The sequence below is a fragment of the Pongo pygmaeus genome, chromosome Y (assembly GCF_028885625.2).
Source record: "Pongo pygmaeus isolate AG05252 chromosome Y, NHGRI_mPonPyg2-v2.0_pri, whole genome shotgun sequence".
Lineage (NCBI taxonomy): Eukaryota > Metazoa > Chordata > Mammalia > Primates > Hominidae > Pongo > Pongo pygmaeus.
Window position 1 is genome coordinate 4433778 of NC_072397.2, and position 13949 is coordinate 4447726.

At 38.5% G+C, this 13949-nt stretch overlaps 1 protein-coding gene across 20 annotated transcripts in view; it reads right to left on the minus strand.

The window, feature by feature from the left end:
- UTY (ubiquitously transcribed tetratricopeptide repeat containing, Y-linked) overlaps positions 1-13949 on the minus strand; it is a 234468-nt gene that overhangs the window by 166645 nt on the left and 53874 nt on the right. For all 20 annotated transcript variants that reach the window (XM_063660969.1, XM_063660967.1, XM_054473301.2 and 17 more), the window contains exons 5-6: positions 5962-6020; positions 2250-2370 (exon numbers count right to left, since the gene is read on the minus strand). In XM_063660969.1, the coding sequence (XP_063517039.1) occupies positions 2250-2370; positions 5962-6020 (180 nt within the window). The remainder of the gene's footprint in view (positions 1-2249; positions 2371-5961; positions 6021-13949) is intronic.

Here is a 13949-nt window from a genome sequence, read left to right on the forward strand (position 1 = left end):
CAGGAATGAGTTATCTGTTACAACTAAATAACCAGGAACACTTTCAGTGAGCTGATGAACTCCTGACAATGAACCCTCAAATTCCCCTCAGCCTAGTTAAATATTTTAAATACTGCCACTTCATTGAAATAAGAGATATGCATCCATAAAATTCTTTAAGATAATACTGTATTTGCTACTGAATTAAGTCTTTTCTCCTCTGGTTTTTATATGCATCTTTCATATTTATGAAAAAAAAATGTGTTGTGCTTATGCCTTTCTCCCTCCAATGTATTTCCAAAGAACACAACCATAAAACATTGCTGTAGCAAAACAAATATGTTCTGAGAAAATTTTACCATATTTATTTTCTGCTGTAAGACATTGTAGAGCCTTTTACAGACATTATGTGTGTGTGTGTGTATACACATATAATGTGCAGAGAGGATTAAAATCTACAAAGTGGCATAGATGTACTTATTTTCAATTTCAAATCTACAGGTATCTCAAATGGTAAGCAATTTGTAAATGTTACTCTGAATTTGAGAAAATTTGAAAAGTTCAGAAAGACTGAAAAATTCTATTCTATTTTTCCACGTCAACTGCACTTAACCTTGGACTTAGGGACTCCTCAGCTCCACTTTTTTCTGAGTAGTGTGAAATCTAAGTTATTTATGTAGTTTACTTGCAATGATTTTAATGTTTTGGGTTGACTATGTTCCATCAGCATCATACTGTAAAAAACATAAATAGCAGAAACAGTCTACATAATTGTAAACTTTAAAACAATTAAGGCATAATTGAGTTAAGAACCACATGCAGTAAGGCATTAATTCAGCAAGTCTGGGTTGGCCAGACAAGCACATTCAAAGAAAGGTATGAATCTTGATAAGCTCCTGGCAGTAATCTTTGAAGTCCTTGGAATATCTAGTCTGACAAGAGTGTCTTTCTTTATCTGGGGCTTTGGTTCATCCCAGATAGTTATGCTAACAATTGATTTATGGCAGAGGCCTGGGGCAACATGGTATCAGACCTCTCCCTGTAGGCACTGGAGACTAAGCTACTAAGGTAGCTTAGTAGGCAGTTCCTCCACAGCTACAAGATCAAATCCTAGTAAAAACTCCGAAAAGCAACAGTCAGTAAGCTCCTCCGGTGGACAATATTCTGTTTATGTTTTCCTAACTTGCTGCAGGAAGAATCAATAGCAGCTCACAGATGTACAACAAAAGAGGACAAATGAAATCTTGCACTTGGTTCTCTCTCCTAGACTCTGCCCTTACATGTCTTTTCCTTTGATAATTTTAACCTGTATTCTTTCACTGCAATAAACTGTAACCATGAGTATAACTGTTATCTGGGTTAAGTCCCTCTAACAAATCACTGAACTTGAGGGTGGTTTGGGGAACCCCAAACAACACAGAGTTTTTAAAAAGCATTCCTTTAATATTTCTGTGTTAGTGAGTTCAAAGTAAATCCTATTGTTAAGTTACATAAATACCCTCCACCTGTAAAATTAAGATAATCTACAAAAGATCTGTTTCTGGAAAAGGAGAAACATTCTTAATAGGCATAAAATCACAAATCTTATTATTTTCTCCAGAAGCTATAATTCTTTCAAAAAACAATGCTTTTAACTTAAACGGAAGACCTATTTTCATTAAAGTCTTGGAAAACAAAATAGCTGCACATAGCAAAAAAGTAAAAAAAATTTGAGCAATGAAATTTCCACAGAATTAAGATATTTAAACAATAATTTAATTTTTCCCAAAAATCTGCATATTACCAAAAACTATATATTTACCAACTGGCAGTCCAAAAACCTTACAGAGAATATTATATGAAACAACTTTGCTATGACACGTTTTGCTATTATAGGTGTAGATTTCTAATGAGACCTATACAAAACAATAATCAATAGTTAAATCACTGGTACGACATCACTAATTGGCCTGTTCTCTCTCTCTTTGGTGGCACACACACACAATAATGTTGATGCTCAAAGGAAATCAAAACCATCACCATCTCCTGATTATATAAAAACTTTTAAAATTAAACAAAACAAAAACTTTAAGGTGCTAAAGTTATCTTCCAAGACTTGGTATTTATTTTATATCCTGAAACTCAGTCCCAACCTTTTTTTAACCCTTTAGGTCATATCTTCAATTTTCTAAGATTTTCACAGTGCTAAATTCCAACGCTTCTCAGTGACATTAAAGTGTGCATGCACACACATGAAATTGTGTTATGTGTGAAAAATCTCAACCACCTACCTTTAAACTAGACTTGTAGTCTGTGTTCACTTTGAACATGAGCCCAAGTCGTAAATGAATTTCCTTGGCTCGACAAAAGCTGGGGTCAACATAAAGCACATCTTGAAATGCTTTAATTGCCCTGAAAAAAAATAAACATAAGAAACTGTAATTTTTAATACTTACGTATATCTCACTTGATAGTATAGGAAACATTCTGGTTATTTAATGTTAATGAAAGTATCAACTTTATAAAAAACAGTATGAATGAACAGAAAAGATTAGAAAAGGATAAGAATGCTCATAATCCTTTTGTTCTCAATTCCATCAACTATTCAAAAATATCTGAAGGTTCAAGAAAAATTTCAGTGGAAATTACTACAAATCTTTCTGAAACATCTCAAGGAAGAACAGCAGGAAAATGTGAAAAGGTGAGAAAGTGAAGGTGTTAATTCTGCTTCTATTCAGCTTCATATAAGCCAACTTTTTAAAACTTTATTTCTGCCTTTCACTTTTGGTATACTCTTTTTTTGTAAATGACAAGGTCTCAATCTGTCACCCATGCCGGAGTGTAGCAGGACAATCACAGCTCACTGCAGCCTAGACCTCCTGGGTTAAAGCAATCCTCTTACTTCAGCCTTCTGAGCAGCTGGAACCACAGGCTCATGCCACCACTCCTAGCTAATTTTTTCATTTTTTGTATAGAGAGGGTCTCTCTTTGATGTCCTGGATGGTCATGAACTTCTGGGCTCAAGGGATCCTCCTGCACCAGCCTCCCAAAGAGCTGAAATTACAGGCAAACACCTGGCCTGTTTGCCATTATCTACTACCATTCTAAGTATGTGTAATAATATGGATAGGAGATCAATTTTTATTTTTTCCACATAGATTTCCTATAGTCTAGCATAATTTGTGGAGGAGACTATTCTAATCCCAGAGAAATATGGTGCTACCTTTGATATAAATCAAGTAGTCATGTTCATGTGGGACTGTTTCTGGGTTCTCCAATCTAATTCAGTGTTCATTAGTCTATCAATCTACCTTTGCTCAAATGCTATTATACTGTCTTAATTATTGTTTCTTTTTTAAATGGGTCTCTCCAATAAAGAAAATCCACAGATAAGTAGAGCTTTTTTTTTAACAGTCAGTGTATTTTGAATATTTTTACTGCTTGAATTATGTAAATGCTAACTTCCTCAAAAATAAATATGAGAGCAAAAGTCTGCTTGAATCTAAATTATTCTCCAAATACTCTGAAAGTAACAATTTAGAATCTTAAGCGTTTCTAATACAAATGACAATTTTCTATACAGTATAAAAAGATACAGATACCATAAATCCACAAAATGGGATACAGGATAATACACATGCCCCTAATAGATTAGTCTGATAACTAATTTCCTACTTCTAAAATTATGTATATTCCATATCCATTAATTCCAAGATTAAAGCATTTTAAAAGGTAGGGGGTTTGGGGAATTATACAGACATCACTTAAAGATGACACATTAATCTTTTGCTTAGCATAGTGACATATATATTAAAGCAATCACTATTTTCTATCTATGCTAGCTTTATCTCTCTAGTGATTTTATGTTCTTCAATCTATGGGAGAACATGAGTTATCACAACTATATGAAAATTAATCAACATGATGCACACTTGTTTATTCCCCTAAACTGTATAGGAATACAGTTTCCTTGTCACTAGTTTTACACTGGATTTCACCTAAGTTAATTCTGGCTGACTAAAATGATTTTATCTATATGCCCAGAGAAATAATTATAAATACTGATAAAATAACCATCTTCTCATCTTTACATGGGGCAAAGCATAATAAATTATTCTACTAACTACAACTTATATCCTTACTTTTGAATACATGTCCCCTAAATTCTTTACCAGTGTTATCACTGCCCTGGACAGACAGGGGCAGGTCCCTAGTGAAACCTGACGTTCAAGCCAAAGAAAGCCTGAAGCCTGAAAACTGGGCTGCCAGTTCCAGGTAGAGTCTGTGACCCAGAGTGAGAACTTCCTTGACAAATTTTAGCCAGCCAAAAGGTGCTTTTTCCAGGCCCACCTTGGACCAATCAGCATGCACTCCCCCATTCTGAGCCGACACAAACCCCAGACTCAGCCATACTTTAGCACTATCCACCTTCGGGTAGGCGCTACCCACTTTAGGTCCCCTCTCAGCTGAGAGTTGTTCTGTTCCTCAGTAAAACTTCTCTGCCTTGCTCACCCTCTAGTTGTCCACGTTAGCTCATTCTTCTTGGACCCAGAACAAGAACCCAGTCCCCACCAAAAGGTAGGGCATAAAGTGACTGCAACACTGTAACCCTCCTGCCCTCTATCGGCACCGGGTAGTCGCCCCATGTGACAGGAAGCAGCAGGGTGCCAGGCCAGCCCAGGAGCTGTCGGCTGGAGCCAGGTAATGGGACTGAACCAATTGGGAGGCACACAACCCCGTTCGCTGGAAGTCTGTGGACTTGGTGAGGGAGCAGTGATATGAATGAGGGAGTGGTAATACGAATGTGCTGTAACACTTCGTGGGGGCTCAGACACCGGGAGTCCTCAAGCCAGAGCTGTACAAACTGTAACACCCCCTTTGGGGCTTTGTGGTTTCTGGCATCTCCGAATATTTTCAGTGCCACAGCGTTCTCCTAGTCCAGCCGCCAGCACCCAAGGTGGAAGCCGCTGAAGGCATCGTTGGTCCAGCCACAGACTTGCACAGAGCTCACCCATGTGCCAGCACCTGGAGTTGCCCAACCTGCTGGCACACCTGACTGTAGGCCATGGCCAGACCTCATGCCCAATGGCTCACACAGGTCTTGCCACTCTGCACCTGGATCCCCACTGGTGGGTGTGAGATCTGGGCAGGTACCATGAGCCAAGCACAGCCTGCAGGGCCAACTGGGCAGAGCCAGTCCAGCCATCAGGAACCAAACTTGAGTAGAGGCCCTGCCAGCCAAACAGGTCTTGAGAAGCGGCACCCAAAGGATCCTTTGTCAGTGCGCTTCCCAATGATAACTGAACAGAAAGTTTTTCTGCCTTTCGATTCCAATGCCAAAATATACAGAAAATACGCATTTTTTGCTTTCAGTAGGAATTCTGTTTAAATTATTAGACTGGGGACCCAGATATCAGGTCTGCTTATACCACTAAATAAACGGTTAAGTAACAGTGACCAAGAACTAACTTATTTATGACTGATTATACAAGACGGTTAGTGAATTAAGTTTAAGATCTCTTAAAACAATGTATATTATTCATGAAAAAAATCATCATAGAATCTTTAATGCTTAGTAGCAAACAATTCAGTATTTCCAGACTTGATGTAATTAAATGGCCCAAAAGCAGAGAAGGAAGAAAAACAGATGGCAGGAAAAGCTATCCAGGTTAAAGTTAAATATTCACCAGTGGGAAAACATGTCAAATAGCTGTTGGTGCATATTTAAGAATTTGTAATAAACATTACGGCAACCTACACATTGCAAATCTTGATCATGTAGTTATTATCTTCCTTCAGACTGTCACAGCACTCAAATGGGGTAAAACATAAAATAGGAGCAGGGCAGTTTATAATCAAGTTACCAGTTACTGGCCAAGAGGAAAGAATGATGGGCTGAACTTGATTAGAAACTCCCATAAAATAAGTGATACTACTGGAAATGTATGGTTACAGACATTAAAATCACCATTTACTGGAAACAAATGGTGTAAGTTAACTTACCAATGAAATGCATTGTAGTAGAAGTAGACCAAACCAAGGCCATATAAAAACGCGGCATTCTGTTAATATAAAACACAAAACAACCTTTATAACAGATTTTATATCTATTCCATATATTAATAAGAACTCATGTAATGAGATGTTTTAAGTTCTGAATATTTTACCATATATTACAATATTCTTCTTTATTTTTCTCTAGTTCTTTCCATTTTGGAAATTGGAATCAATTTTTCATTCAATGTTACAAAAAAGGTAGTTACCTTTTTTTTTAATGCACGGCATCACCCTCTACTAAATGTTAGTACAGATTGTTCATCCCTTATCCAAAATACTTGAGACTTGAGGTGTTCCAAATTTCCAGCTTTTCTGGGTTTTAAGTACTTGCATATACATAGATACCTTGGGGATGGAACCCAAGTTTAAACACAAAATTCAATTGTTTTATATATAGCTTATACACATAGCCTGAAGGTAACCGTACAAAACGTTTAATAATTTTGAGTATGAAACAAAGTTTTTGTATACTGAACCATCTGAAAGCGACGGTGTCACAATTTCAGCCACCCGAGAGCTCAATCTGTGGTTGTTTGGCATCACCACCTATTCCTAATCAGGAATTTACATATGCCACTGAGAAGCAACTATTTTTCTACACTAATTCACATATAAGTGCTTAAAACAGTAAAAAATATGACATAACATTATACAGTGAGAAAACAGTGTCTGGGTAACTGAACAGCACGGTAACAGTCATGGGCCATGTTAACGACAGAAAACATATATATGCAACAGTGGTCCCACAGGACTATAATAATTGATTTTTACTGAACTTTTCTATGTTTAGACATACAAACACCATTGTGTTATAATTAGTTACAGTATTCAGTACAGTAACATGCTACACAGTTTTCTAGCCTAGGAGCTAGAGGCTATACCATACAGCAAAGCTGTGTAATAAGCTGCATCATTTGGGTTTCTGTAAGTACACCATATGATGTTCACACAATGATGCAACTGCCTAAAAACAAATTTGTCAGATTGCATTCCTGTCATTGAGATGTATGAATGTAACTGTATCAGCTGATAAATTGCAACAACAACAAGAACAACAACAGCAGGTTTTCAGTCTCCACCTATGATGCTGTATTTTGATGAAAAATTTACTGTACACACTGCATTATTTATTTATTATTATTATTATTATTTTTTGATATGGGTTCTCACTCTGTCACCCAGGCTGGAGTGCAGTGGCATGACCTAAGCTCACTGCAACCTCTGCCTCCAGGGTTCAAGCGATTATCCTGCCTCAGTCTCCTGAGTACCTGGGACTACAAGTACCCACCACCACACCACACTCATGGGATTACAGGCATGAGCCACCACGCATGGCCTGAATGGCTTGTTAAATGTTTCTGCAGAATTATCTGCCTGATTCACAATGGCTTTTGCCTTGGATGTCTCTTTCATTTTATAACCTGACATGATTTCTTGTTATGAATGCCTGCTGTCCTAGTCCTTCAATAAGTCCATCAGACATTTTCATCACATTGTCTGCAGGCACCTTCCCTGCAGTCTTAAAAACATCACCTTCATCATCACTATTATCACAATCAACTTAATTCAACCAGACTATTCTGGCTATTTCACAATTGTTAGAAGAACAACTAGGGCCTAATTATTGTTAAAGTCTTGATATACAATTCTTCTAGCTTTATTTTGTGTATTTAAGGAAGAGAGAGGTCATTTTTTTCTTACTTGACATAGAAAATCCTTCAAAATTACTACCTTATTTATCATTATCACTGAACACGGTCACAGAGCATAGCTGTGCCAGACATTAAGACAATGATGTCTTTAGTCACTGCATTCCAAATACAGGCAACAGCATACACAGCATCATTCTTCATGCTAACTCCTTCTGAAGACCTGCCACACTCACATCTCTGTTCATTCATACTAGCATGCTATTCAAGAAGAATTTTTATATTTAGTCTTTATTGATCTAAAGGTACCCTGCTCACATGGTTGAATTAATGAAGTCACATTTGGAGAAAAGGACATGGCAAAAAGATTATTTCTGAGTAAAATTTCAGCTGGAGGATGAGCAGAGCAGATGTCAACCAGTTCAGCTTCCTGCAATGAGTACAAGCAGCTAGTACAAAATATTTACGAAACCAATCAGAAAAGATGTTGCTGGTAATCCATGCCTTTCTGTTAAGTATAATAATGAACTGGTAAGAAATTCACTCCCTGAACACAGTACACAAGCTTTTGCCTACCACGTAAGTTCAGATTTATGTATGCTTGTCACATTAGCACATGTCAGCACAGTTATTTTTAAACCTCTGCAACTAGCTTGTTGAATATTCAGCCGTTCTCTTCAGTTTTCAGTTTACTGTGATAACAGCCACTTGTTTCATGATGAACACACTATTATGTGGCATGTATTCAATGCAACACTGACAGATTCCCTCTTTCAACACACAGTCAAAATGTACGTTTTTAGCTTTACGCAGTGTTTTCCTAGTTTTCATTAACTTCATTTCATCCTTTCCACAAATAACTTCAATAGTTTATCCTTCCGTTTCTTCAAGTCACATTGGTGGTCATTCCAATGCTATGTGCTCTTCTATAAATGTTTCACACTTACATCACAGTTCAGTTTCTCTATGTTTGACTTTATATGCTATAAACATAAATGCTTCTTCTTTTTCTTACCATTTTTACCCATAAGGGTATCTGCAGGACTTTTCTGATATAGTGTCTTTATATCACTAAGCAGAGAACAAGCAAAAAACAGTGCATATAGGTTTGGGCCCCACATGGGACATTGTGGAGATCCTGCCATTGGCACATCCAGGCTACACAAGTGTCATTTTATTACTCTTTGTGGCCTTGCTTATCTGGGTTTATCTGGCATGGATGGAAATGGTATGTAACAGCTGAAGGGATCTGAGAGTGTCTTCTTCCCTTGGGGATGGTGAATAAACTATGTGTTATGCACCTGCATTTGGACTAGGACACATCACATAAGGCTGGCTGTGAAATTTTTAAGTTTTCAATTTATGGAGAGCATTTTAAATTTTAGATTTTTGAGTTAGAAATGCTCAAATATTCAACAGTTCTCTTCAGTTTTCAGTTCACTGTGATAATCTCCACTTGTTTCATGAGGAGCACACAATTTTTTTTTAATGCTTTAAGTTCTAGGGTACATGTGCACAACGTGCAGGTTTGTTACACGTGTATACATGTGCCATGTTGGTGTGCTGCACCCATTAACTTGTCATTTACATTAGGTATATCTCCTAATGCTATCCCTCCCCCCTCCCCCCACCACACAACAGGCCCCGGTGTGTGATGTTCCCCTTCCTATGTCCAAGTTTTCTCATTGTTCAATTCCCACCTATGAGTGAGAACATATGGTGTTTGGTTTTTGGTCCTTGTGATAGTTTGCTGAGAATGATGGTTTCCAGCTTCATCCACGGCTCTACAAAGGACATGAACTCATCCTTTTTTATGGCTGCATAGTATTCCATGGTGTATATGTGCCATATTTTCTTAATCCAGTCTATCATGAATGGACATCTGGGTTGGTTCCAAGTCTTTGCTATTGTGAATAGTGCCACAATAAACATACGTGTGCATGTGTCTTTATAGCAGCATGATTTATAATCCTTTGAGTATATACCCAGTAATGGGATCACTGGGTCAAATGGTATTTCTAGTTCTAGATTCTCAAGGAATCGCCACACTCTCTTCCACAATGGTTGAACTAGTTTACAGTCCCACCAACAGTGTAAAAGTGTTTCTATTTCTCCACATTCTCTCTAGCACATGTTGTTTCCTGACTTTTTAATGATCGCCATTCTAACTGGTGGACGAGCACACAATAATTATGTAGTATGTATTCACTGCAACAATGACACATCCCCCTCTTTCAATATACAATAGAAATCACACATGATGCTCAATATGTACTAAAAACAATATTTTAAACTCAGAAAAGTCATCAGCCATTACATTTTCAGGTTTTTAGATGTCACTAATTCTTTTTGCAGCACGAAACAGGGAGATGGATTCCTGTAGTAAATTATAATTTTAGGTTGCCTTGGCGTCCATTTTGAACATAAGCAGAGCTTTTTCATATTAGAAGCAGGGCTTAGTTGCCCTTGACACAGTTTCTAATTTCTCCCACTTCCAGTTCCTCAATATAGTTAATCTAGATATCTGCCTTAAGCAGTTGCCTCCTGGTTACCACTTCCCTATGGAAGAGATAGACACAACCTACTTGATTTACCCCACTAACCCTTACAAGCCACAAGGACGACACAGATATGCCACCACAACCACCTCTCAGTCACACCCTGAACTCCTGTAACTTGCTCTAAACCCACTAATTAGAATCACTGAGGGAAACCTGCTTGGGTAATACCCTGAGTCCTAATAATGGCTTTGGCCCATAGTTCTCTCACACTGTCTCCACTGGGTTGAGCATCAACCAGAGTTCCCCCTTTCCATCTACCCTGCAAGGCATGCTATCTCTTCTCTGTAATACACTATTTCTGTTATTTCATTTGTATTGTGGTGCTCCATCCTCTGTCTCACCTGACTGTTACACCCAAACCAAACTCTCCTCCTGTCAAAACTCTCCTAGAGATGTCTGTCTTGGTAGGAATATACTAGACCCTGGTTAAAGCCACAAGGCTTCTGCCAGAACAGATGCTCCATGGCTTATGACGGGGTTATGTCCCAGTAAACCATGGTAAGTTGAAAGTGTGGCAATACATTTAATGCACCTAACCTACTGAGCATCACAGCTTAGCCAAGCCCACCTTAAGCATGATTAGGACATTTATTTATTTATTTATTTTTATTCTATTTTTTAAGACAAGGTCTTGCTCTGTCAAACAGCTGGAGTGTAGTGGCACAATCATGGCTTCCTGCAGCCTTGACTTCCCAGATTCAGGCAATCCTCCCACCTCAGCCTGCTGACTGACTGGGAACAGAGGCACAGGCCACCATGCCTGGCTAAGTAATTTTGGTAGAGACAGTGTTTCACCATATTGCTCAGACTAAGGCACATTTGCATTAGCCTACAGTCAGGCAAAATCACTCAAAACAAAGCTTATTTTATAATAAAGTGTTGAAAATCTCATTTAATTTACTGAATATTGTACTAAAAGTGAACAACAGAATGGCTGTATGGGTAACTGAAGCTCACTGCTTCTGCTGAATACATACCACTTTCACATTTTCATACTGTCAGAAACTAAGAGTAATAATTGCCAGTGAGGAACTGTCTTTATAGATGGGTTTCCTCTGACAGGGGCATCTGGTGAGAAGGACATCTGATCATAAGCATTGGGCCATCCACCAAAATACAGCAGAATCCTTTGAAAAGCACATTGTATACATTCATGGCCACCTGTCCTGGATTCCTTTCATGGCAAGGCTAGAATTTCTGGGCATTCTCTAGAGACTTCAAAACCAACTTAGATGTCAAGTACTCAAAGCTCACAAAGACCAGAACTAGAGAATGCCAAAGAGAATATGTGCAACATTAAATATGGCAATCCTAAGCAAAAAGACAAAGCTGAAGGCATCATGTTACCCAATTTCAAGCTATATTACAGAGATACATTACCCAAAACAGCATGGTACCGGTCCAAAAATAGATGTTTAGACCAATGGAACAGAATAGCAAGCCCAGAAATAAAGCCACACACCTATGGCCATCACATCTTCAAAAAAGCTGACGAAAACAAGGGGAAAAGACTCCCTAGTCAATAAATGGTGCAGGGATAACTGGCTAGCCATATGCAGAAGACTAAAACTGAACCCCTTCCTATTTACAGTTACCAGAAGTCATAGATGATTAAAGACTTTAAATGTAACACACAAAACTATAAAAACCCTGGAAGACAGCTTAGGCAATAGCACCCTGGACATAGGAATAGGCAAAAATTTCATGACAAATACACCAAAGGTAATCACAACAAAAGCAAAACCTGACAAGGGGGATCAAATTAAAGGTAAGCGAGTCTGCAGAGCAAAACAAACAGAGTAAGCAAAACAAACAGAGTAAATGGACAATCTACAGAATGGAATAAAGTATTTTCAAAGTATGCATCTGACAAAGGTCTCCATAAGGAACTTAAATTACAAGAGAAAAACAACCCCATTAGAAAGTGGGCAAAGGACATAAACCAACATTTTTCAAAAGAAGACATATATGCAGCCAACAAGCATAGGGAAAAAAAAGTTCAGTATCACTGATCATTAGAGAAAAGCAAACCAAAATCACAATGAGATACCATCTCACTCCAATCAGAATGGCTACTACTAAAAAGTCAAAAAATAGCAGGTGCTGGCAAAATTGCTGAGAAAAGAGAACACTTATACACCCTTGGTGGGAGCGTAAATAAATTAGTTCAACCATTGTGGAAAGCAGTATAACAATTCCTCAAAGAGCTAAACCCGTGCACAACTACCATTTGATTCAGCAACCCATTATTAGGTATATACCCAGAGTATATTCTCACTATGTAAGTGGTATAAATGATGATTTATGGTATTAATTATTGTACCACAAAGACAAATGCATGTGAATATTCACTGCAGCACTATGCACAATAGCAAACACATGGAATCAACCTAAATGCCCAGCAATTATAAGAGTAAATAAAGAAAATGTGGTACATATACACCACGGAACATTAAGCAGCCATAAAAAGGAATAAGATCATGTCTCTTGCAGGAACACAGATGGAGCTGGAGGCTATTATCCTTACCAAACTAAAACAGGAACAGAAAATCAAACACTGCAAGAGACACTGGGATCTACTTGAGGGTGGAGGGTGGGAGGAAGGAGAGGAGCAGAAAAGATAACTATTGGGTACCAGGCTTAATACCTGGATGATAAAATGATCTGAAGAACAAGCCCTAGTGAGTTTACATGAGTTTACCCATGTAACAAAGTTTCACATGTGCCCCCAAATCTAAAAGTTTTAAAAAGAGAGAAAGAGAATATGGGCAACGTATCAACTGTGTCTATTACAATTTTTTTTAATAGAAATGCTATTATATTCTACCTAGGAAACAACAGTAGTTCAATAAATGTCACTATTTCAACTCTTGATCGATTAATTAATAACATAAAAAGATGTTGGTGTGAGGAATATAAAATATAAACAAACAGGAAATATGCATGCTCACAAATAAATGAAAATTATAACAACATATTTGTCACAAAATGTCAACCATTTAAATTAGACTTCTGCTTGCCAAAATGTTATATGCCTAGAACATTTTCTATTTCTTCCTAATTCATCTTCCAAATTTCTTATTCAAGTATAACTAACGTATTTTCAAATATCCACTCAGATTTATTATAATTTGCTTAATATTTTTCTTAAAAACAGCTCATACTATATACCTTATTTTACAAAAAACTTCAACCCTCACCATGAGAAATAGAAACCGAGCATAATCCTCTCCCCCTCCCCCTCCCCCTCCCCCTCCCTCTCCCTCTCCCTTTTCGGTCTCCCTCTGTTGCCGAAGCTGGACTGTACTGCCGGGATCTCGGCTCGCTGCAACCTCCCTGCCTTGGGCTCCTGTGACTCTCCTGCCTCGGCCTGCCGAGTGCCTGGGATTGCGGTCGCGCGCCGCCACGCCTGAATGGTTTTTGTATTTTTGGTGGAGACGGGGTTTCGCCGTGTTGACCGGGCTGGTCTCCAGCTCCTGGCCTCGAGTGATCTGCCTGCCTCGGCCTCCCGAGGTGCTGGGATTGCAGACGGCGTCTCGCTAACTCAGTGCTCAATGGTGCTCAGGCTGGAGTGCAGTGGTGTGATCTCGGCTCTCTGCAACCTCCACCTACCAGCCTCCTGCCTTGGCCTCTTAAAGTGCTAAGATTACAGCCTCTGCCCCACCGCCACCCCGTCTAGGAAGTGAGGAGCGTCTCTGCCTGGCCGCCCATCGTCTGGGATGTG